This window comes from Pangasianodon hypophthalmus, chromosome 9 (genome assembly GCF_027358585.1).
Source record: "Pangasianodon hypophthalmus isolate fPanHyp1 chromosome 9, fPanHyp1.pri, whole genome shotgun sequence".
Classification (NCBI taxonomy): domain Eukaryota; kingdom Metazoa; phylum Chordata; class Actinopteri; order Siluriformes; family Pangasiidae; genus Pangasianodon; species Pangasianodon hypophthalmus.
In genome coordinates, this window is record NC_069718.1 from 16,957,151 (window position 1) to 16,980,458 (window position 23,308).

At 38.2% G+C, this 23,308-nt stretch overlaps 1 protein-coding gene across 4 annotated transcripts; it reads right to left on the reverse strand.

The window, feature by feature from the left end:
• Window positions 1-3,301: 3,301 nt before the first annotated feature.
• On the reverse strand, window positions 3,302-23,087 carry dapk2b (death-associated protein kinase 2b). Of its 4 annotated transcripts, XM_026918885.3 has the most exons (12): window positions 22,903-23,061; window positions 21,722-21,887; window positions 12,802-13,023; window positions 11,813-11,951; window positions 9,763-9,892; window positions 9,517-9,565; window positions 9,389-9,415; window positions 8,867-9,019; window positions 8,503-8,548; window positions 5,462-5,551; window positions 5,247-5,306; window positions 3,302-4,895 (listed from the first exon to the last, which is right to left on the reverse strand). In XM_026918885.3, exons 2-12 carry the CDS (start codon window positions 21,796-21,798, stop codon window positions 4,782-4,784), a joined length of 1,107 nt encoding a protein of 368 aa, XP_026774686.1. In that variant the 5' UTR covers window positions 21,799-21,887; window positions 22,903-23,061; the 3' UTR covers window positions 3,302-4,781. The 4 variants fall into 4 exon arrangements, with proteins under 4 accessions (XP_026774686.1, XP_026774689.3, XP_053092817.1 ...); XM_026918888.3 differs by lacking the exons at window positions 3,302-4,895; window positions 5,247-5,306; window positions 5,462-5,551 and adding an exon at window positions 5,558-7,378 and having other exon boundaries at window positions 22,903-23,087; XM_053236842.1 differs by lacking the exons at window positions 3,302-4,895; window positions 5,247-5,306; window positions 5,462-5,551 and adding an exon at window positions 5,558-7,378 and having other exon boundaries at window positions 22,890-23,087.
• Window positions 23,088-23,308: the final 221 nt, after the last annotated feature.

The window sequence follows — 23,308 nt, forward strand, 5'->3', positions numbered from 1 at the left end:
TTGCATGGTCAGAGGTGAGCTGAGCGTTTTCCTGTGTAGTGAGCTGGACAATAGTGATTATTTTTCCTGCCAAGATGATCCTTTGTGTTTTTCTCCTTAACGTGGTCCACATTCTGGGGGTTCTGCTAGTTAAGTGGCTACTGCTAAGTCTGCTATTCTTAGCTGGAATTCCTGCTAATTGGCAGATGTTGGTTTTAAGGATCATGGGTATTCCCTCCAGATAAACATCTGCTTTTAAACAATTGAGTTTGATTGCTCCATTGCTTTTATATAATGATGGGCATTAGCCATGTTCTTACTGCCTTGGCATTAACCGTCTTAAACATGCTGGGGTTGACTGCATGGTAATGTCAGTGCTGATACATGCTAAAATCTCTGGCAGGTTTAAATCCTGGCTTAGAGCTGAATCTGGTCTGCCACTCAGGAGGCAGTCTGAGTTTCTCTCTAGATTAACAAAGGACTTGGTGGCAGACAATGCTCAGCTGAACTCAAAGATCCAGGAGTTAAGGCCATGTAATTCATGTTCACAGCATAGCCACCTTATAGCTCCAGGAGCTTAGGTAGTGGCCAGTGGCCAGTCATCCTGATGATCACCTACCATCTGAAACATTACATTCAGTTCCACCAGTATTGTCAGGCCCCAGCCACACCATCCAGCTTCTGATAAGCGTATGAGTACCCCAAGTCTGTCTCATAGGGAGGGCCCTAAACAGTGGCCCCTGAGCATGTACCGAAAGGGTATGGGCTGGTAATGTGCCATACATCAGATCAGTGGCCCAAACCCATTGCTTGGGTACAAACTACTACCCCCCAGCCTTTTCAGGGTTCAACACATGCTGAGCTGGTCAAGCTGGTAGACCATTTTTGCCAGCTTGTAGAAAGGAAACAGTTTCTGAATTACTGCTACTGATGATACAAGATATTTCACAAAAACAGTACAAAACAGCAAGATAATTAGAAAATCTCAGACATTTATTAATCAATTTCATCTAGTAATAAGGAAGCTGGAAAATGACTTACCAGCTGGCAAAGATCAACAGCTTGGTCTGTGTTTTGGCAGCTGGTAGCAGGTCAGACCAAGCTGGATATTCCAGCAGTGATGAGAGACTTTACAGCGCAACCCAACACATGACTATTCTGTTTTTCCCACAGGCTGGCTGCCACAACGAACAACACAACGACTCTTGGCTTCATGTGTATTGGTGTGCTAGTAACAAGAAATGTCACCACAATGTATTTCTACTGGTAGAGAAAAGTATTTACTCTGCACTGGCTCTTTCATCAACCACAGCCTATAGATAAAATCATTGGATTAGATTATAGTGTAATATATAATTATATTATAAAATTATAATATTAGAAATTTATAATTAAGAAACTTCTGAATTACATTATATATAATAAATATATATTATAAACAATGTCAGACACAGTCATTTCCATTCAGAAGCAGAGGATTCTTAAAAAAAAGTGAAAAAATGTTAGAGCTGAGATGCAGTGTTGTGATTAGTTTGTGGCATTGTGTGCTGCGTTGTGATGTCAAAAATCACTCTGTATAAAAAACAGAATATTCTGGGATACACACACACACACACACACACACACACACACACACACACACGCATACACACACACACACACAGTTATCCATTCCAATGAAAGCAAATATTTGTTGGCATAGAAGATTATTTAGTTGGTCATACTGTAATATAAAGGACTTCACAGAGGAACATTGTGCAATTTTGCTTTTGCTCAGCAGAGGGCGACATTAACCATAGTTTCTGTATGTAAGGCCTTTCCACAAACACTTTGTTTAATAATATTAGATGGTGCTATGGAAATGTGTAATCTAAACTAGAATCAAAAGTTTCTGAGATTCAGCATTCTTAATGCTGAGCTAGAATATTTACTGTATGTAAACGTAATGTCTTTACCACTGAACTAAAATGAAAGCTTGTGTGGTAGTTGTAATGGAAGGCTGCCAGAACAACCCATCCCCCTTTTATCAAATGACATGAGCCCAGTTGTCCTAGGACTGGTGTTAATGATTGAAAAATCCCAACATTAGCACTGGTTTGTGGATTCAACACTTTTGGATATTAGTCATAGCACACGAAATGGCTTTGTGCCAAAAATGACAAAATTGACAAAAAGAAAGCGTCCCTCGCACCACTGCAGCAGTAACAGATATCCTAACAGTGATCCACCCATCGTTTGAACTTTATCCTGTTCATCCGTTAGTATGCCTGCATTTGAGGTATGGTGAATCAGCTTCTGCCAGCAGCCTTGGCCTCTCCTCCAATTTCAGCACTGTAGGGCCTGTTAGAATAACTCTGACAAAATGTTAACTGAATGTCATGTAACCTTGTGAACTGCAGAAGGTTAGGGGGTGATCATTAGGGCAGCTCTTTCCTCTTACCAACATAAAGCATGAGCTTATGATGTAAAAGCCCAAATGGGCAACTCAGTAGGGTGAAGAGATCAGCGTGAAAACATTCCAACACACACACACACACACACACACACACACACACACACACACACACACACACAGAGCAAGCTTGCTGTTTAAAAAAAAAAAAAAAAAATCTGAAATGATCTGTCAGCTACATAAACAAAGTGCTATTAGGGCTTGGAATTAGACTACAGTCACTACAGGCAAACACACTGGCTTTGGATAAGCTGCACTTTTATCTTGGTCTAGGACTAGTTGTCTTAAACCAGTTCCTAAGATTACTTAATGAACCAGTTGAATTGGCCACAGTTCTGTGTAAATTTTGTCCAAGGTACTATGCTAAGATCACAGCTCAGTGTTTGCTCAGTGTGGGTCACTGTTATTTCATAACCTTTCAACTGAACTGGAAGCAACACATTACTGTTAGCAAGTCACCTGCTGTTACACCTATTAAAAAGCATTTTAAAAAGTTCAGGATGTCCTTTTCGCCATTCATCAAAATTACACTACTGTGGACAAAAACAAAGGATTGAAATAGGAGATACACTTAATACAAACTGCTCTCTTTCCCACATTAGCTCACAGGCAGTATTTTACTTGATTCAGGTCAGGTGTTGTCTGCTATTACTTGGGCCCAAACAACACTGGGCTTGTGATAATTCCTAGCTTTCTGAGCAATGAGGCAAAAAGAAAAAAAGAAAAGAAAAGAATCACTGACAATGTAAACAAAGTAGTAGCATCCCATATTATTAATCATTGTCCACACAATCAGATGCATGATTCTAAACTCAAAGTTCACTCCCTTATAGAGTGATAAACAACTAAATGACGTGAACAAACAAGAAATTTAATAAATATATTAAACATTTATTGATCTCTTTATACAAAATAGGGGCATTGTACATGGGGAAAGAGTCCTAGACTAGTTTTTACTTTACACACACTACTTGCAAAATGAAATGACAGGACAAGACAGAGAGCTTGTTATAAAATGTAGGTAAACCTAGAAATACACTGAAGCAACCCCACCAGGATTTTAAACAGATTAATCTAAAAGAATGTAACTATGTTTGAGGCATGGTCATACATGCTAATAATATAATGGTCTTTAAAATACAATCGATCATGCTTGCCGAATACAGTGGACAAATACACAGCGCCAATCCCAGGTCATACTTCCAGGTCCAAGGATCAGAGAGATACTGTACTTACAAAGCGGTTTATGAGTTTGCTTGTCGACGAATTAAGACCGAGGGAACTTTCTCTTTCTTTGGATAATTACACGTCATCTCTGAAAATACCATACAGCACCGCATACCCAGAACAGCAGCATGTTTAAGCAACAAATGTTTGTGCAGCATGTGTAATATACCTTATGGAAAAACAACAGGTGTTACAACAGGTGTTACAACAACAAATTTGACGTCACTTGACCATTGTTACTGCACTAGTACAGGGTGGGGACCTGTTTTTTCAGTACAACTATATGACTAAAAGCAGATTCTGGAATACCCCACAAATCTATACCAGTGTGACAATTTTTCCTCAAAGTGTGTTCTGAGGTAGCATATATTTTGCCCTGATTACAAAAATATGGATAACATTTTCATTAAAGCAATTAATTATAAGACAGTTCAAGTCTATAAACACTATGAAAAATTCACAATTCACGGCTGACAAATCTTGTTCACTGACCTTTAACTTTAAAATGTATAAGAAAATATTCCCTCTTGTAGCTGACCGTCACCTCACCAGCTCACATCATGTTTAATTTATACATGCATACATACATACATACATACATGATACAAACATGTGCATCAAATTTGTATACAAATATTTGCTATTGGAAATGTTATTTACATTTACTAGTAGGTTACAGGATGACAGTCCATACGCAAAATATCATGGCACATATTAAGACAACAGGATCATGTAAAACAGGAGACTGGAAGGTTATAGCACTTAAAAAAGGGAGAATTTCAGAGAGATCAAGACACTGTTCAAGTTAACATTGCACTCATAGGCATTATAAGCACATGTAAAATCTAACTTACCCCCTTATATTCATCAATTAATTGCACAGCTTTAAAAACACACTATTTTAATATCACAGTATTGGCACTCACTGAATCATTTTACATCACTGTATGTTTTAATGTGTCCAAGGCATATTTACTCTAACCATGGCTCAGTCCCTCTTTCTTTAAGGGGTAAATGTCTGTAAAAGACACATCCTGGACTCTTTCACATCAGTGTGTTTGAGATTGGTGTCTTATTGCCTACTGCAGATGCGTTGTTCTGTGCTGGAAGAACCTGTGGAGCTTCAGGAGGTGCTGCTCCTCTTCCTGGTCCTCGGTCTCCTTTGTAATACTTCCTCTTCCTGGTCGCTCTCACAGTCCCTTGCAAAAATGGCCTCTTGGACCTCTTTTGGACTGCCCTGTTCACCACAATACAGATACCCAGAAACAAGACACCCATAACATCAAATATGGTTCAGAACATGAATATGAATCTATTAACACAAATGCTAACAGGGATCTTTTTAAAAACAAACAAACAAAAAAAAAACCTCTATAAACAAAAATACCATGAATTTGGAAACCTAACACCAGCATTTACTGTAAACAAGACACCACACCACACACTGCCCTGACTAAGGCAAAAATGAGTAATTCTCAGGCCTTTGATGACATGATATTGTCCTCATCAAGAGGAGGGTGAATTTTTTTTTTGCAGAAAGATTTTTTTTTTGCAGATACGATGAGTTGTATGATTATGAGCCACTTACTTGTGGTTTCTTCATCATACGTGTCAAATGGTTACACAGAGCTACAATCCTGAAAGAGAACTATTGAAGAGAATACCAATGAGCAGATCAAATGTTTAAAAACAGGTTGTAAATCTCAGTTATAGGTGACTACAAAGGTCTCTACAACATGTGATGTGTTATATAGCCATGGCCAATTCAGCATTATTGGACAGAGCAGGATTCAGAGTAAATACCTTCCACCTACGGCGAGCGTACTGTCTTCTAAAATTCTCAATGTTGACCACAGACTGTCTGCGCACCAGAGCTTGTCTACAGTCCTTAGGCTAGAGAAAAAAACATAAATGACAGAAACAGCTCATGAAATTATAGACCAAATGATTAGTTTTTTTTTTATATCATGGAGGACTGAGATTAGACTCCATTTAACATTTAATAACAGTATCAGCATAGAAAATTTCACAGGACAGATTATGAACTGCACAAATGTCACCAACAGTAAATACTGGTATAACCTGCGGTATTCATTTTTCATTTCCTGTCATCACAGAATGCAGTAAATACAGTAAAAAGTCTGAGCTAAACCTGACGGAAATGATCTTTATCAGTAGAAAAGCAGACAGTGATCCGTGGCACAGAAAAGTTAAAAGCTGTGATTACTCTCCTTTTTTTTTTATTATCTTATTTATTATCATATTAGTGATTTACAAGTAATGGTTCAAATAGAAAGAAATCACAACTAGTAATAAACAAATAATCCTTAACTATTTTTTCTCTGCACCCACATGAGCCACTTATTAAATTATTTAATATTAAATAAAATTGAAGAAGTACCTGTGTTGGCAGAAATAAATAAACAGTATAAATATTTAACATCATTATAAATACTAAAACTGCTTTAAAAGTGCTGAAAGTAACATACAGTCTATGCAATATATACGTGTTTCTCAAGAAATTGAGGCAACTTACTTACGTTCATCTTAGGAATTAAACAATATTTGAATGAGACAATGGACAATATATCAGTATAACTACAGACACACCGACACTCAGTATTAGACTAACATTGCCCTGAAATTCTAGATCATTACAGGACTAAATTTGACATATTTCTGTACATGCCATGAATGTTTCTGAAATTGAAACAGAATTTTCATACAAAGTCAAGTAGCTTTTTAGATAGTTCTTCTAATTATACAAGTGAATGAAGTCTGTATTGAGGTCAATTCAGTAGCTCGGATATCAATATTGTATCAAAAATAAAAGTATGGGATAAGTAAATCCCTAACACTCCTAACAGAAATACTGCACAAAAATTATTAGACTTAATGTAGAGCTACTTTAAATAAAAGAATTTACTTAACTGACTTTAAAAAAAGGGGGAAAAAACATATACTCTATGTGAAAAGGAAAAGTTATGTATTGCCCAGTACAGTATTCATATATTAGGATATTTCATCTGAATTTGAGGAATTGCCATAAGAAAATATGGAAATCGCATGAGGAACATGTATTTAAAAGAATGACTCTGTGTTGTCTGTCTGGCTGCTGCAGTGTGATTCTTCTTCACAGGTTCTGCTCAACATCTCCTTCAGAGCTTCATTCACTTGGTTGTTGAGATCAGGAGTGGAGCAACGTCCTCCATTCTCCACCTCTCCATACAGGGAACTCATCAGTTCCTGAAGCCATCGCAGCTCTGTGTTCAGCTCCTCACTAAGAGAGCTTAGCTGGGCCTGTCTTTCCAAGTAGCGGCTGCTGATGATGTCCAGGCTGGCTTCTGTAGCCTTTATATCCTCCTGAAGATCCTTCCTCCGAGCCTCTGCCTTACGGAACTCATAACGGAGCTGTGAGAGGCCCTGTCCCACACTCGAACTTTCTTCTCTGTACCAGGCCTCCTTTTCATTATAGATGGAAAGAAGAGCTTCAACGTCCTCCTGAAGAGACTCTCGTTTCTGGGCCACTTCCTCCAGGCCGCAATCTATGAGGGTGATGTCCTCCATCACACTGGAAAAGCGCTCAAAGTTTATGTATGTGTTATTAGGTGGAATGCTGCAGTGGGAGTGGATGGTATACTCCTTCAGGCGTTTGGTCTTCAGCTGACATGGTCCACTTTGCCTCGGAATTAAGCTGGTGTCTTCCACATGCTCATGGTTCTTCAGACATAGGAACCAAAGGGAGACTGAGTGAGGGTGGGTCCTGTGCAGATTTTTGGTCATTCACAGCAATCATTCACAGCTTAGGGAGTGGGGCCAGATGCGTTCAGAGAAGTTAGTGTCATGGGGTTACATGGATCAAATCAGACCATAAGTTCTGTTAGTGTGGATTTGTTGACCATACACTTCTATGATGCAAAAATATGCATGCAGGCAGTAGCAGGTAGTTGTGTAACAGGTAGTCTCAAGCCAGTCTTCTTAGCGTTCACTAGAGAGTGTGCTACATTTTTTTCAGTCAATGTGATGGAGAACCGCATACTTTGATAAAAACTGAAATCCTGTAAATATCTTGTTCTGAAAAGGTCATTGTGCTATGTTTACAAGTATATTTTCCCACTGCCAATCTGCACACTATCTACACAGAAGACACAAAAGTGTGAATACGCAATCAGACTGCAGTTTTCTAGATTCTGAAGCAGGCAGCACAGTGCTGCAGCAGGTAGCCTTTTCCTCTAGGTTTCCTCCAGGTTCTGTGGTTCCTTCCCACCTCCCAAAACATGCTGGTTAGTGGATTGGCTACATTAAGTTACCACTAGGTGTGAATGTGTGTCCATGGTTCCCTGCGATGGACTGGCATCCCAACCAAGTTAATTACTGAAGATGAAAGAACCTGAATGAACCAGAAAGATTCTGAACCTTGTAGCCAGAAAAGTATACATAGGATATCAGATAATCTCTGGCTCATGGAGTATCTGAGACAGGTAGTTCTCCAAGTGACATACACAATGATCAGGAATGGTCTTACCTGATGTACAGTATATGGTAAAGTTGGTATTCGTTCTGTAGGTTAATTCCTGTTGCTTCAGCAACAATAGTAAAATAATGTTCTATTTATAACAGTAAATAGGTATGGTGTGTTTAGTTATTTCTGACAGGTTTGTAAGTGTTTATAGTCTTTGGAGTTTTGTTCTGCTTCTGTCATGCATCACTCCAAAATCAATCAATTCACAGTGCCTAGCAGCAGTAGCCACACCCTGTCTAGCGTTATAATACCTACTAAGTGCACTAACAGAAACAAACACAGGAATACATGCTGTCACATGCATTGTCATCCAGATGTTTACCTTTATCCAAGGGTGGTTGAGAGCCCCTTCTATTGTGAGCCTCTTTCTGTTGATCAGTAACAAAAGAAAAACAGATTTAAAATAATAAATATTTTACCACAGTAGGAAGGTAATCCCTGTACAGCTAGTGCAGCCTACTCATGTTCAAAGATATTTCCTACATGCAATTTTTCAAGCCAAATCAAGCCACCACTCTCTACTGCTTGCTGATGCAATATTAACATGCTTGAGCCTGTTCTCAAAATGTGAACATGAACAAAATGTGAAAAGAACACTGCTGACAACAGTACGTTTTAATTTTAATTAATACTCACGCACTTATGACTGAGTTTTCTTTCTGTTTTGCTGTCCTTTGATCTCTCACCTTGTGTCTTGTGTCAGAAGCTGTCTAATGAAGCTCTTAGCCAGCTCGCTAGTGCTGCTGAAGAATTCCTCATCAAATTCATAGCTCACTGCGGAAATGTTTGCCAGTGTCTCTTGTTTGGACTCGCCCAGAAATGGGGAAGCACCACTCAGTCTAAATGAGTGAAAGAAAGGTTTGAGCTGAGAAAATCAATTCTATAAAAATTTATCAAAACATTTAACGCACTCACCTTTCTGCACATAAAATTTCAGTTACATAAGAAAAGATGGCATGTTAGTCAATTTTCTCACATTTGTGCTTGGAAGATCAGTGTTGCATGTGCTAAATATAGCAGATTAGATTGTTTTTTCTCTATTATCTAGAACCACGACTAATTCTGGTAATTAATTAGTGTCATTCAAACTAACTGTTTCATGAGTGGAACACTTTTCAGTGTGTATTAAAAATAATTTGGATCCATCACACCAGCCTACAGAAATAACACCTGAAATTGAGAATCCACAATCCTCATTTCACACTTACAGGATGTATGTGATGACACCAATACTCCTGTAAAGGAAGGAGAAGGTGGAAAAACATATTAAGCCATGAAACCATAAAGATGCCTGTTTTATCCAAACCCAAAGATCCACCCTATTAGGATCACTTACCACATGTCTGCTGGCAATCCCAGAGGCTCATAGTTGACTATCTCTGGAGCTGAAAATAGACCATAAGATATTTCTAAAGATATTTCAAATAGCAAACATTGCAATGCAATATGGTCAGAATTGTACTGAACCTCAGCTGTTGCTGAAACAACAGTCTAACTACTCTATTTAAATGAAAGTGATTCACTTGAAATGTTTGGATAGTGTAGAGGTGATGATGTCTTACTCTTGCACATTCTGACTTACCCACAAATTCGGGTGTACCAAAAATATTTTTGAATTCGACCCCATCTTCAATTTTATGTGCCAAGCCAAAGTCAATAAGTTTGATCCGTGGCAGTGGGACATTTTTGTCTAGCAGCATAATATTCTCGGGCTGAAATCCAAAGAAATATATAAGCATATAAAAATATGACAAAATAACACATCAAACAATGTGCACAAAAGATACAGTCTCCTCCGAAAGTATTGGAATGGCAAGGCCAATTCTACTGTTTTTGCTATATACTGAAGACATTTGGATTTGAGATCAGCTTTCAGCTTTCATTTCTTTATATTTACATTTAGATGTGTTAAACAACTTAGAACATAGCACCATTTGTTTGAACTCACCCATTTTTAAAGTGATCAGAAATATTGGAACGTGTGACTGATGTGTTTCTTGTTGCCCAGGTGTGCCCTGTTAGACTGACTGTTTAAACAACTAATAGCACTGAATGTCTACTCTTGGTTTGAGCCCTGGGCTTCAAGACTGCATTTGGATAAACCAACATGAAGACCAGAGAGCTGTCTATGGGAGTAAAGCAAGCCGTTTTGAAGCTGAGCAAAGAGGGAAAATCATAGCCAAAACAACAATTTGGAATGTGCTGAAACTGCAACAGCAGTTGATGACAGAAACATTGTTAGAGATGTCAAGAAAAACCCAAAAACAACAGTCAGTGACATCACCAACAACCTTCACAAGGCAGGGCTGAAGGTATCGCAATCTACCATTCGAAGAAGACTTTGTCAGGAGAAATAAAGAGGCCATACCACAAGATGCATACCACTCATCAGCAGTAAGAATCGGAAGGCTGGATTGGAATTCACAAAGAAACACAGAGATGAGCTGAAATTCTGATCTATCGTCTCATATTCATCTTTTGATCTCAAACCCAAATGTCTTCAGTGTATAGCACAAACAAAAGAATTGGCATTGCCATTCCAATACTTTTGGAGGGGAATAAATCTAATTAGTGTAAAGACACGAAATGCAGACTATAACCAGAATGATCTTTCTACAACACTGGACAAAGTTCTCCTCTGATTGCTGTACATAATAGGCATTTCACACTCAATAGTTTTTTTTTTTTTTTTTCAAAAACTTTCCATGATCTCAGTATCTGCAATATCATGGTGTTAATATCAGCTATGAGAGTGTTCATAGCCCTTCTGCAGGCCAGAGAGTGAGGAGATGCAGCACTTAGAAAAACAGGATGGAGACTATCAATAAGATCTGAATGCTTGACTTCCCTCATCTTGTGGTGTTTAAATGCTTGGGCTCGGAACAGATGACACAATGCACTTGTGAGAAATTAAGTTCAAATAATAAACAGTCTCTGGAGATGACTGGGCAATAATTACAATGCCAGCCATGTGTGTCTAAGGATGTTTTAGCTGAGTAATAAAACATGAATGAGAAGTATAGGAATAACACTGGAAATGGTACTCCAACAGAAGTTTAAGATTATACAGACAATACTCAGAAATGTCAAAAGTGCAGTATTTTAAAAGCACAGTAAATTTCAAAAGAACAGACTGTTTTATGTATGAAACAATCATACTTGTATAAAACTTAGTATCTATTAAATTATCTCACCAAAAATATTTTTCACAAGCCCCAAACACAGGTGCAGGTCCCCTCTTGTAAGTTACAGGTGTTGCTATGCAACAGTGCTAAACAGGACAGACCCTCTATATAGGCCAATGCAGAAATGGTCTGCTACCATGGCAACAATTCCATTTCCTATTTCTTCCATCTCTTCATAGGTGTGCATAATACAGTATGATATACATAGGCTGTTTTATAAGCATTATAACTGAGATAAGATATGAGTACTGCTCTAGCCTTCTTTAGGAGTAAATTTTTTTTTGTTTTTAGGTTGTTATGGTGTAAAAAGAGAAGCAGAAAAAAAAGAAACATATATGTTCATAAGCTATTGTAGTGGAATGTCCCTTTACCAGCAACTGAAGTACCTTAGACCAAGTTGTTTCTTAAAGGTGCACTTTGACATCAATTTTTTGACAAAGTAGATACCTTTAAATCAAAATGTGCAATTTTTTTGGAGTGCAGGTAGTGGACCCCATCAAGAATCTGTTTAAGAAACTCAGTGGCCTCCTCCTCACTCAGGGATTCCTTTTGGGCCAGGAAGTCAAAGAGCTCTCCTCCAGATACCCTTACACATGCGCACGCACACACACACACACACACACACACACACACAAGATAGTGTTCTGCAGCTAGTACAAAAACACTATAACATAAAACAGTGTACATACCACACAGACACATTTGCATCTGATCTATAATTTATACTATACTGATAATCCTGATTATGTAATATGTAAGCAATAACAAGAAAATGTCAATTTGTTTAAACAAAAAATAGTGTGAAAATAAATTCACACTCCTAGACCTTCTCACAATCTACATGTTCTCTGCAATCTCAAATTTGTAGGTTAAAAAAAATGTACTTCCTCTGCTATCACATTATAAAACTGACTTTAACCACAGATCTTATCAGAACTATCTAAGCGTATGTTCTTTTCATAAAATGTATTAACTTTCTCTGCACAGCAAATAAACACTGCTTTCACTTGCTGTCTCTCTGGGGACTCCACATAGATGTTTTCAGTTTATAGACCTCAGCAGCTGACTGGCTCCTGACACAGCACTGATGGAATTCAACCCACAATTAGTCCTAATTGGATGGCCATGTGCTCATGCACACATCAGAGCATGAACAAACCCATATGGGGCTTCACAGGAATGCCAAAGAACTGACATTCAGATTTGCCTGTGTAATATGCAAAAACATGCAACAAACAAAGAGACTGTATCATGGGAGCATCCTAAAGACATACTTACAAACACAGAGAGGCATACGCACACTTGCAGCTAATTAGGCACTAACATACAATAAGCTGTCCGTCATAATTAGTCCAGTGAGTGTCAGAACTCAAAATACACTCATTTCTGTGTGTGCCATATACAATACACAGGCTTTGTGTGTAAATGTCACTTACAGTTCCAGTATGAGCACCACATCGGTGCGGTTCTCGTAGACATCGTGCAGTGAGATTATGTTGGGGTGCTGGAGTTGCTGTAGAATGTTCACCTCCCTTTCAATTTCTTCTCGCCGCACTCCTCTTCTGCTCGCTCTGCTTTGGCGCTTCTTTATGAACTTTGCTGCATACTCTACACCTGTACTCTTTTCCTTACAACGCTTCACTATAGCAAACTGCCCACTAAAAGACAAAAAAAAAGCTTGTTAGAAATTATTAGAACATTTAAGAATTTAGCTTTAATAACAACCATACACAATTTTTTCCTGGCTATAAAAAAACAATGGAAAAATAGAGGTTGCCAATATCACTGTTAAGATATTTTGGACAATATTTGTATATCACAATATACCGATTTGTATGATAACATGAGCAAAATTATGAGTTTCAATCTCGGTTCCTTTTTCACATAGCTAGTTAGTGAAAAAACAAGCGCAATAATGTCGAAGCTGGCTATCTGTTAATTGGCAGCAGTATCACAGAAAATGTTATAAATGCTTCCATTCTGACCCATAAATCTCATCTCGAGACACTGTGTGTGTAAAAGCATGTGTGAACTGTCAGAAGTTTTTAGAGAAAAATGAAGATTGTTGACATTATTTCCCAAGATCTCTAAACACATGGTGAAACAGACTGCTATCTAATTGTATAATTTAGACAGCTGATATGTAACAACCAGTAGTGTCAGCTAGATCATTATCAGTTATCTACAAGCTAACAAAAAGGTCTATCACTAAGACACTACCAAACTTATACAAAGTTTGACACAAAATTTATTTGCAGTGTAAGATCAACACAAAACCATCAACTGTAGCAAATGAAATGGGTGTAATTTGCTTGACTTTCTTTTAGAAAGTTCTGTGACAAGGTTGTAGGACAAAAACACAAGCTGCTTTTTTTTTTTTTTTTTTGCTCAAAAATAGTGTTCCAAAATTGTACAACCATAATTTAATAAATTAAAAATTTATATCTGGAATTTACATACATCTGTAAAGCTGTTTTGTGTTTTGTCCACTTTTAACAGAGCTATATAAATAAATAAACTGAATTGAAATTGAATGGAATTGAATTTTAACTAGGCATTTGATAGAATTTCTGAGTTATCTAATTATACATACAGGTGATAATAAGTCATTTTAGACTGGTTATATTACACTGTGCTGCATGTGTTGGAATTCATCACCCAATTTCACGACCAAAATGGGAAACAAAACATCTCCCACGGAGTGAGAATTTGAGAGGAAACCCTTCATCTGGCCTGCATTACACAGGAGGTATGGAGTAGGAAGAACGCACACACAGACAGAAGTAGAGAAATGCTTTCCTCCTACTCACTTTACTACAGTGTCAAGCATTCTGCGCTTGCTTCCTCCTGAATTCTTACAACACAGCTTCCTTGTATTCAACATAACTGTCTAGGGCAGGGAAGGTCATCAAATTCCGACTGAACAAAATTTGAAAGGAAGCACATTAATTTTAAAAACATTCTTGCTTGATACAGGTTGTATCACGTTGTGAAGACAGAAGCATGAATAATCACATACACTGAGCAATTATAAAAAAAACAAATGCAAGCATTCCTCTGGTACAGCAAAGAAGGGAGCACTAGTGGATATTCCTAATTTTCTACAACAAACATTGCTCCAGTGTTATGTCTCCTCCATATACACCATATACATGTAAGTAATTCCAGAAATAATTAACACTAAATACTAAGAACGGATGTAGGAAAACGCCTTCCTGTGTCAGATTTAATCCCTGAATTTTTGCCAGACTGCATCACCACAACACTGTGTGTGGAATGTATGAGTAGGAAGCTGTATCAGAGTTGACTAAGTAGTGCCACGTTTGATTTTCAAGTGCACTCATACACCCCTTGTCCTATCACTCTATCAGGCTGCACTATTAATGCAGAGTCCCATCAGTGCGCACTCCAGATGGCCAGCTTGAGAATGCAGATAGTGTGGAGGTGGAGAGCCAGGAGAGGGCTCTGATTGAGACATAGAGAGAAAGACGGAAAGAGCCTCCAGTCTGAAATATGCTAACAAAATATTCTCTCTGTCACCGTCATCCTGAAGAAGGTCAGAGACTATAGACTGTGCCACACCTTAAAGATATTGCAGGATGTTTCTGTAGGATGCTTGTGAAATGATATCCAGTTCTTTATTAAACACAACAGAGATTGTCTCATTATTCCATGGACTCTCAATTCTCCTATTAAAATAAGCTTCCAAACACATTTTGACTGGACACAGTGGAGTAAGATGATTATAGTCAGTTATTTCCTGTGTTTCACACTGGGGCCCCAGCAGAGAGGGGTGTGATAGGAGTGTAAATTCATTTTATCCCACTCACTGGCTCACTCCAGTCTCAACCCTGTCTCATCCCTGCTTTAGATGCTGCTGAGGTGAAGGTGAATGACAGAGAGTTGGTCGAAAGGGACCCTGACAGACTCACACACTTAGCCAGAAAAAAGTGCACAATTTTCAGGTAATGTTCTGATCTCACAGGTTGGTGCATGTCTGAAAGCTTAAAAAAATAGGCAAACTAAGCTTTTGATTTATTTTAGACAGCAAATATTGAATTGTTTAATTCACTCGAGCATTATTATAGTTTAATTATACCATTCTCCAATCTGATTGGTCAGAATGTGCTGATTTTATTTTTCAGAATATGCTGATTAACAGCAGTGCTGACAGTATGATAGCCCCATTAAGTTATGTGAACTTATTTCTTCTCTTTAACTCCAATTGTCATGACAAGTTTTGGATATTGAACAAATGTTAAAACACTGTGGGTGCAAGACAAATCAGAGGTTTACATGCGCTATTTCTAATATGCTATCATTTCTATATAAACAGCTAACTTACAGGGATTTGTATGGAGGACGTTCTACATAATCTAAGCCTAACAATAAACAGATTAAAATGTGTTGGGCTTTTTGGTGTCCGTGCACTGTAACAGAGGTAAGGCTGTCTCTTTACGTTTTCTGTCACATGACAATCTTCAAGACAGAGGAAATTGCACTTTGTGGTTTCTCAGTTAGGTGACCAGCTATATTTTTAGGGCCCAAGCTCTAAACCCTAAAAATGCATTGTTGCATTTTTGAGGTGCTTGGCATGAAACTTGGTACATGCATCAGAAGTGCTGACCATCACACTGCAAAAATGCCATCTTAGCAAGTTAAAATATCTGGCAAAAACTTGAGTATGGCCAAGGGGTGCGATAGTGTCCCCTGTGACATTCTTCATCATTGTGGGCATCCAGTTTCACCTACATGCAACAAATTTGGTAGGCACACAGGTCTTTTTAAGATAAATTTTATAATCACATCCATCATCTCCGCCCAACAAAAAGTCAGCCATTTTGAGAGTTTTGAAATATTACTCCTACAGGTTTCATCAGATTCAAACCAAATTTGGTCAGCATGATAACATCGTATTTAAGATGCTAAAATGTGATTTTTTTTCCTTTTAAATATTTTGAATGGTGCTGCCATTGTGAGGCAATAAAGTAACATGTGATGACACTGAAATAGGAAGTGTGGCATAATTCCACTGTATATCATGCAATGTGGCGCAAACTTCACAAGTATCTTAAATAATGGGGCATAGTAACATAAACATGACATTAGTGATTCATTGTCATAGTGCCACCAACTGGCTTATGTACCAAACTTTTTCATACTTCAATTCAATTCAATTCAATTTCAGTTCCATTTTATTTATATAGCACTTTTAACAATGGACATTGTCACAAAGCAGGTTTACAGAAATACTTCTTCTAGTGGATTCATATCAGATTTTGTAAGCATGATATCAAGATATAAATTACACTAAGTTGCAAAGGAATTTTTAATATCTCAAAAAGTTTTGCCATGAAAGGCAACTAAATACCATATCATGCCATGCAAATAGGAAGTGTGGCATAATTCCACTGTATATTTAGCAAAATTCACATGTGTGTTCTGCGATGGGGCATAATCTCATGCAGATGACCATAGTGATTAATTGTCATAGCTCCAGGTTGTGCGATGTGGTTCAAAGACCACATACATATTCAGTGATGCAACATAAGATTATCCAAAACTGACATGCCAGAACTGCCTCATGAAACAGACACTGATGCACCCTTGACTGTTTATATCTGCTATAATGTAAGTGATAACAGGAACTATCGTGTTTCACTGATTTTCTACAACATACAAATTTGAATTGTTGGCAAATTGCTGTTGTATACCCACCCTGTAGTTGATTATAGGGTACAGCACAACCCACTGTATTTGATTATGTTAATTATTAAATCCCTGTGAACAAATACATTCACTGTCAGATCAGAGCAACAACAATTCAGCGGTCTCCACATGGAAATATAGGTGAGGCTGTTCCTGGTCCATATACTCCAGAGAGAAAAACACACCCACACATGTACACACACGCTGTACAGCTAACCAAAACATGGTGGGCTGGAATGTAAAGCCTTAGGGCTGGCCTTCTTTATGGGAGTCTTGGGAAAAAAAAAAAACAAAACCTTGGGGTCTAAGTCACTGACCATCTCAAATGTTCTATGCATCTGTTCTATCTAGAGCACAACCACCCCAGAGACCAGTGTCAAACATTCTGCTAGCTGACCTGGCTTAGAGCAACAACACAGGGAAAAAAGGAGTGATTTGTTGAAGTGACCCTTCGTAACTTCGAAAGAGTCTGAAACAGAATAATGCCTTTGTAAAGAGCACCATAAAAAAATATCATGAGCCTTTTCTGAGAAATGCCTCAAAGGTCACAGAACCAGCTACACACCCTCAATACCTCATAAAATCCTATGAGTTTAAATCACCCAAGTCTAGCTTAGAACACTTTGATGACACTGACATCAACACCTCCACCGTTCCAGGAGGACACAAAAACCAACAGAAGTATTTTGTTTGAGGTAATGTTCAGAGGGAGGCTGGCAAAAGAGTCTTTCCATAGCAAGCATGACAGCTGACTTTGCTCTAAATTCGCCTGCAGCTCTCAGTCTCACTAGACTTTCCACTCCCAACAGCTGCTGTTTGTTAACTATGTCAAGGCCATGTGCTTGAGTGAATGGTGCCATCCTAATATTTACATACAATATTTAACTTTAACCCCACAGCCTAAGGGAACCCAAATTCATGAAGCTTCACTGAGGTATCCACTAATCTGTGAGGCAATGTGAAAAGGATTTTAAGTTTAACAGAGTAGAAGTGAAACTACAGTGGGTTCCAAAAGTCTGTGAGCACTAGCGAAAATGCTTCTAATTTAATACAACAATTTGAATTACAAATTATATTATTGACAACTTGAGTGAAAAATACAATCTTTGAAATATTTATATGTATTTCAGAGTTTGTTAGTAGTTGGTATGACAGTGTACACTCGAGCTGGCATGGACTCCATAAGTTTGTGTAAAACCTTATGATGCATTTTAGATCAAATCCATCAGTGTGTCGCCTGAACACATGCTTCAATAGAAGAGATTAGACATGAGGAAAATATGACCTTTTGTACAAAGCAGCTAACATGGTCAATATCACAAACTTGCTTATGTTTAAATAGGGCCCTAGAAATAGTGCAGAAATGTTCAACGGTTACTTTCTTTGTTTTAAATATTTCAAAATTCAAAAACATTCTCTTTATTTCCGAATCTAAAGGAAAACAATCTCAGATTTTCAGTGTGGTCTCAGGGTTTTAAACCCTACTGTATATGATGAAAAGGGGACATATTATATGACCTGCACAAAACTCTGCATGAGTGATGACAACAGTTAGCTTCCTCCTATGCAATTATGAAGCAAAAATAACAAAGTGCTGTTATGTCAAGTTGAGAAAGTCATGTTCAGAAGAACACTTTACTTTGGCTGTCATCTCCGCTGAAACACTGATCTTTTCAGCAGGGGTCAAAAATCCCACACAGCTCATTATCCCTCCCATGCAAATGTACTTCACTTCACTCACCGTTTGCTGCAGCTGCTTCATACCCTATCCATTCTGTGTCCCTACTTCATCTCAGCACAGCTTGATGCTTTTACACACAAGAATAACATTTATAGACCAAAACACTGCTGCCAGAAAAATGCTTGAAACAGTAAGCCCAAACATGTTCATGGTTCTGTACTAATCTACTAAATAATCACACTGGCACATAAAGTGAACACAAAATATTTGCAAACTACACAGACATTATAGTTATTTTCTGGAACAGTCATAAACAGTAATAGCATCTTTAAGCTACTTTTACAAATAGCAAGCATGACATTTATTTATCGTTAATTAAGTCATATTTATATTGATTCACATTGGAAATGTACCACAGGAACCTTAGAGCTTGATAATGCAAGAACATTTGGGACACTGTTATGACAAAACTTCCTTTGAGCAAACCAGCAGCTCAGGGTTTAATGTGGACTGAAAACGAGAAACAAAACAATGTCGTATAGCCTGATACTCTGTCTGAAGTAAATCCAGAATTTAATACTGCTCTCTATAAGCAGTACATTAATGCATATCTCTCTTTCATCTCACTTCCTCCTACAGCTTAACCATGTTTTTTAAGAGGTGCCATGAGTTGCATTTTTTTCATTTTACTGTCAGGAAATAACAAGAATATGTGTTCTGAGATCTGTTTCTCGTAAAGAATGGCTGTTTGAGTTATCATAAATTTCCTATCAGCTTGAACCAGTCTGTCCATCCTCTGACCTCACTCACCAACAAGGCGTTTATGCCTGCATAACAGATGTTTTTCGCACCATTCTGTGTATAAGCTAGAGACTGCTGTGAGATCAGCAGTTTCTGAAATACTCAAACTAGCCTGTCTAGCACCAACAGCCATGCCACGGTCACAGTCACAGAGATCATTTTGTTTCCCCCATTTTCTCTTCATTCACATTATGGTCAGGTCACATCACATCACTGGTATGAACTGTCCATTTAGTGAAGCTCTTGACCTGTATCTGCATGACCGTATGCATTGCACTGCTGCCACATGATTGCCGGATTGGAAAGCTGCATGAATGAGAATGTATACAGGTGCTCCTATTAAAGTGGTCTGTGAACGTGGTGTTGCTCATGAGAGATTACATACAAAAAGACTCATAATATGCTAACAGGAAGACAGCAACTGCCCTGTGACAAAATGTGACATTTTCTGGTGCAGTGTTATGTGGAAGCAAAATTAATCTCAAAGATGATTTACAGTAGAGTGCAGCCCACCACAGTAGAGTGCAGCCCATCAATTTATTTAAAGCCCTGTGTACAGCCACCCATCAGCATCATGGAAGAGGTGTGTAAGGTCTCACTTTTCTCCACAATGCACACTTAAATGATGCATGAAGTGACGTGTTCAGTAACCAGTGCCCACGTGGAACACAATGAAAGACTGGAAGTGTCTATGGTATGGCTAACTACTTGACATGTCTAGTTTCTTTTTTCTGTGCTCTAATTATTACACTTTTGTGCTTCTCTGACGTACTTCTGTAGCATGCTTGACTGTCACCAAAAAAAAAAAAAAAAAAAACAGCTGCTTGGCTCTTACAGACAGTTGTGTGAAACCACATGCACATGTTTCCTCTTTCATTTTAGGTGTTGGGTGTTTGTTCTCAATAATATTTCCACTACACTTGACCATAGCAGAACAAAATCTTTTTACAGCATGCTTAAAATTCACATACTGCTGAACACTATTCTCCATCTGTGGTACAGAAATCATTCCACAGAGTGATGATTACTAATACAGCCCACTTCAAAGACAATCACAGTACTACCCTAACACTGGAAATGCAAACTGTTGCCTTTCCAGTGGGTGCTGATCTGAAAACAGATTTATCTCCTAATTGTTAAAGCTACAACTGCAGATGCTTATTCAAAATCAGAGGTCTGCTCCACCTTGGCACCTTGAGTTACTATACAGTCCAGTCACATCCCCTCTTCTCTACGCCAAGGTGTGTCAGATAAATTGAAATCTAAATTGAGGGACAGAGCACTGAGTCAGCCAGATGGTGGCTCTTCTTATATATTCACAACAATAACGCACAACCATGTTGTAGCCACAGGGCATGGCTGCTCAGCTTACCTCTTCCACAACAATATATGTACTCCAACATAGCAGTCACTCCCATGTGCAAAGCTTTGACTATTTTGTTTATTACAATGTGTAATGATTCAGATTTCAATTGGTAGCCAGTCCTAGTCCTAAAGTAGGCTTAAGTGCAGCTTATACCACAGCCATCTTTTCACAGCCTCTTCATTCAGATGCCAGGGAGAAAGGACACCCAGCTGGGCGTATGGCCACACCTTTCCTGAAAGCTAACAAGCAATTCAACACTATAACCCCACTTCCTTTTTGGATAGATTTATAACTACTACCTGATGAAAAGATGCTATGAGTAATGTTTTCACAGTTGATATCCATAATTTGAGTGATGAGAGCCTTGCCTGTTGGGGCAGCTTTTTGGGGGAGTGTTCTTTATAGCAGAGGAAGAAAAAACAAAACAAAACTGGGTAACAGAAGTGAAAAAGGAACTCAAGTCTTTCACGACTGTCTAATAAAATGACTATGCGAGAGCTACAATAAAGCTAAACTACACTCATTTAAATATATGCTTTAATCTAGGGTAATGTCTAATAACATTTCTGTGTGCTGCCAAAGCTCTCAAATTATTCCAACTATGACTACAAATCCCACTGCAGATGTTCCCTTCCCCAGCCTCAGCAAACATCTGTTAGCCAGGTTCTTTAAACACACTCTCGAGGACCATAAAGTATAATGCATGCAAAATGATCAATGCTCTTAACAGTAAACCGTACACTTCACTTATGATAACTCAGTTTGGGGAAATCCAACAATAATTTATCATATTACTCACCTTCCAAGCTCCTCTCCAATTTCATAAAAATCCTCCACTTTCTGTTGCTTGAACACAGCCATGCTCAATGTCCTCATTGATGACGATTAAATCTTCATTAAATTTGAGCACATAAACAGGCCTGCAGCTCCAGCGAGTTGCCCTCGTCAGTGTAGGAACAGAGATGCTGTAAAAATATGTGTTCATGTCTGTTTTCATGCCTTTCTGGAACAGGTAATAAGCACATAGTGCATACCCATATAACAGGCACATGTTCCAGCATGTTACCTGCATTCCATCACATCAGAGAGGTGGAATCTCGTACATCACCTCATCTGTTACTTGAGGAAATCCCACTGCTTTCATTTTCTAAATGTACTTACCTTAGGGTCACATTTAATGCTTAAATTAAAGCAAATCACAGAAAACAAGATGAATAATTTTTACAGCTTTTTTTCCAGGGTGGGGCAGTAAAAAGGAAGAAGAACCTGTGTGACTGCTAAATTAATTTTATCTATGAAATCATGAAAAAAAAAGCTTTGGAAAGAAAACAACTAACTGTAACAACCTTCAGCTTACACGTGGTTCAATCTGTATTCTATACATCGTGCACATGCTGAATACTGGGATCAAATCAGTAACCATTTTAATATTCAATATTTAATAAGCTCTGCTATTTTCCTCTTAATTTGTGTGTGCAAGTCAGACAGCATGTAAGTGATATCTGCCTTGGCCAATTCAACCAGCTGTAAGGTAGGGCTGTATGATTCTTCAAGTTAATTAGATGAGCAAAATATGTCAGGAAATGCATTATTCTAAAATGACACAGTGTGATCTTTTGGCACTGTGATGATGATCATCATCATCATCATCCAGGTTGGTGTTACACTATTAACCAGCATAAGCCAGTATGAATAAGCCAGCTGATAATGTAGTAAGTGTTTACTTTTTAGGCAGTAACCACACAGGAGATGTGGACAACTGAGCACTACAAACAGCTACATGAAACTCTCATGTGGCGTTAACTTTGCCTCATTAAGCTCACAGCTATACTGTTTCTGTCAGCCTGTATTATCATTAGCAACGTTAGGCGACAACAATGTCACGTCCTCACTCAGTCAGAAAAGTTCAGTCGCACTCAAACTTTCCCCAAAGACGTCTCCGCAAGTTCTCAAGACAATTTTCTTACCTTTCTTTCTTACCTTTGTGTACTTTTTTAGTGGTAGTATACTAGCCGCGGGTGTGCACTCGGTGCCCGGGTGTACATGTGAAGCGCCGCCGAACCGCTCGCGCTTCTTAACAGAGTAACTGCCTTCGCTTGAGTGCACGCGCGTCTATGTTTGCAAGGCGCGCTCTGCGCATGCGCAAGCTGTAAATAGCGAGTTCTATTCTGTACCATAATACTGAGGTCAGTCACTTAGATAAGAACCTAGCTTTAATATCTATGGCATTATACTGTATAGTATTATACGTATAGTATATCATTATAGTATTGTGATGTAGCTACATTAACATTTTTGATTTAGGAATCTAACAGTTTGCAGTAAAAAAAAAAAAAAAAAAAAAAAAAAAAAAAAAAAAAAAAACTCACTAAAGCAAGTTTTCCCC

Coding starts and splice junctions, on each gene's coding strand:
- dapk2b (XM_026918888.3), bottom strand. CDS start 21,798: ATGAGGACATTGAGCATGGCTGTGTTCAAGCAACAGAAAGTGGAGGAT. Junction 9,416..9,516: donor GGATTGCCAGCAGACATGTG/GTAAGTGATCCT, acceptor CTTCCTTTACAG/GAGTATTGGTGTCATCACAT. Junction 8,549..8,866: donor CTTCTGACACAAGACACAAG/GTGAGAGATCAA, acceptor ACTGATCAACAG/AAAGAGGCTCACAATAGAAG.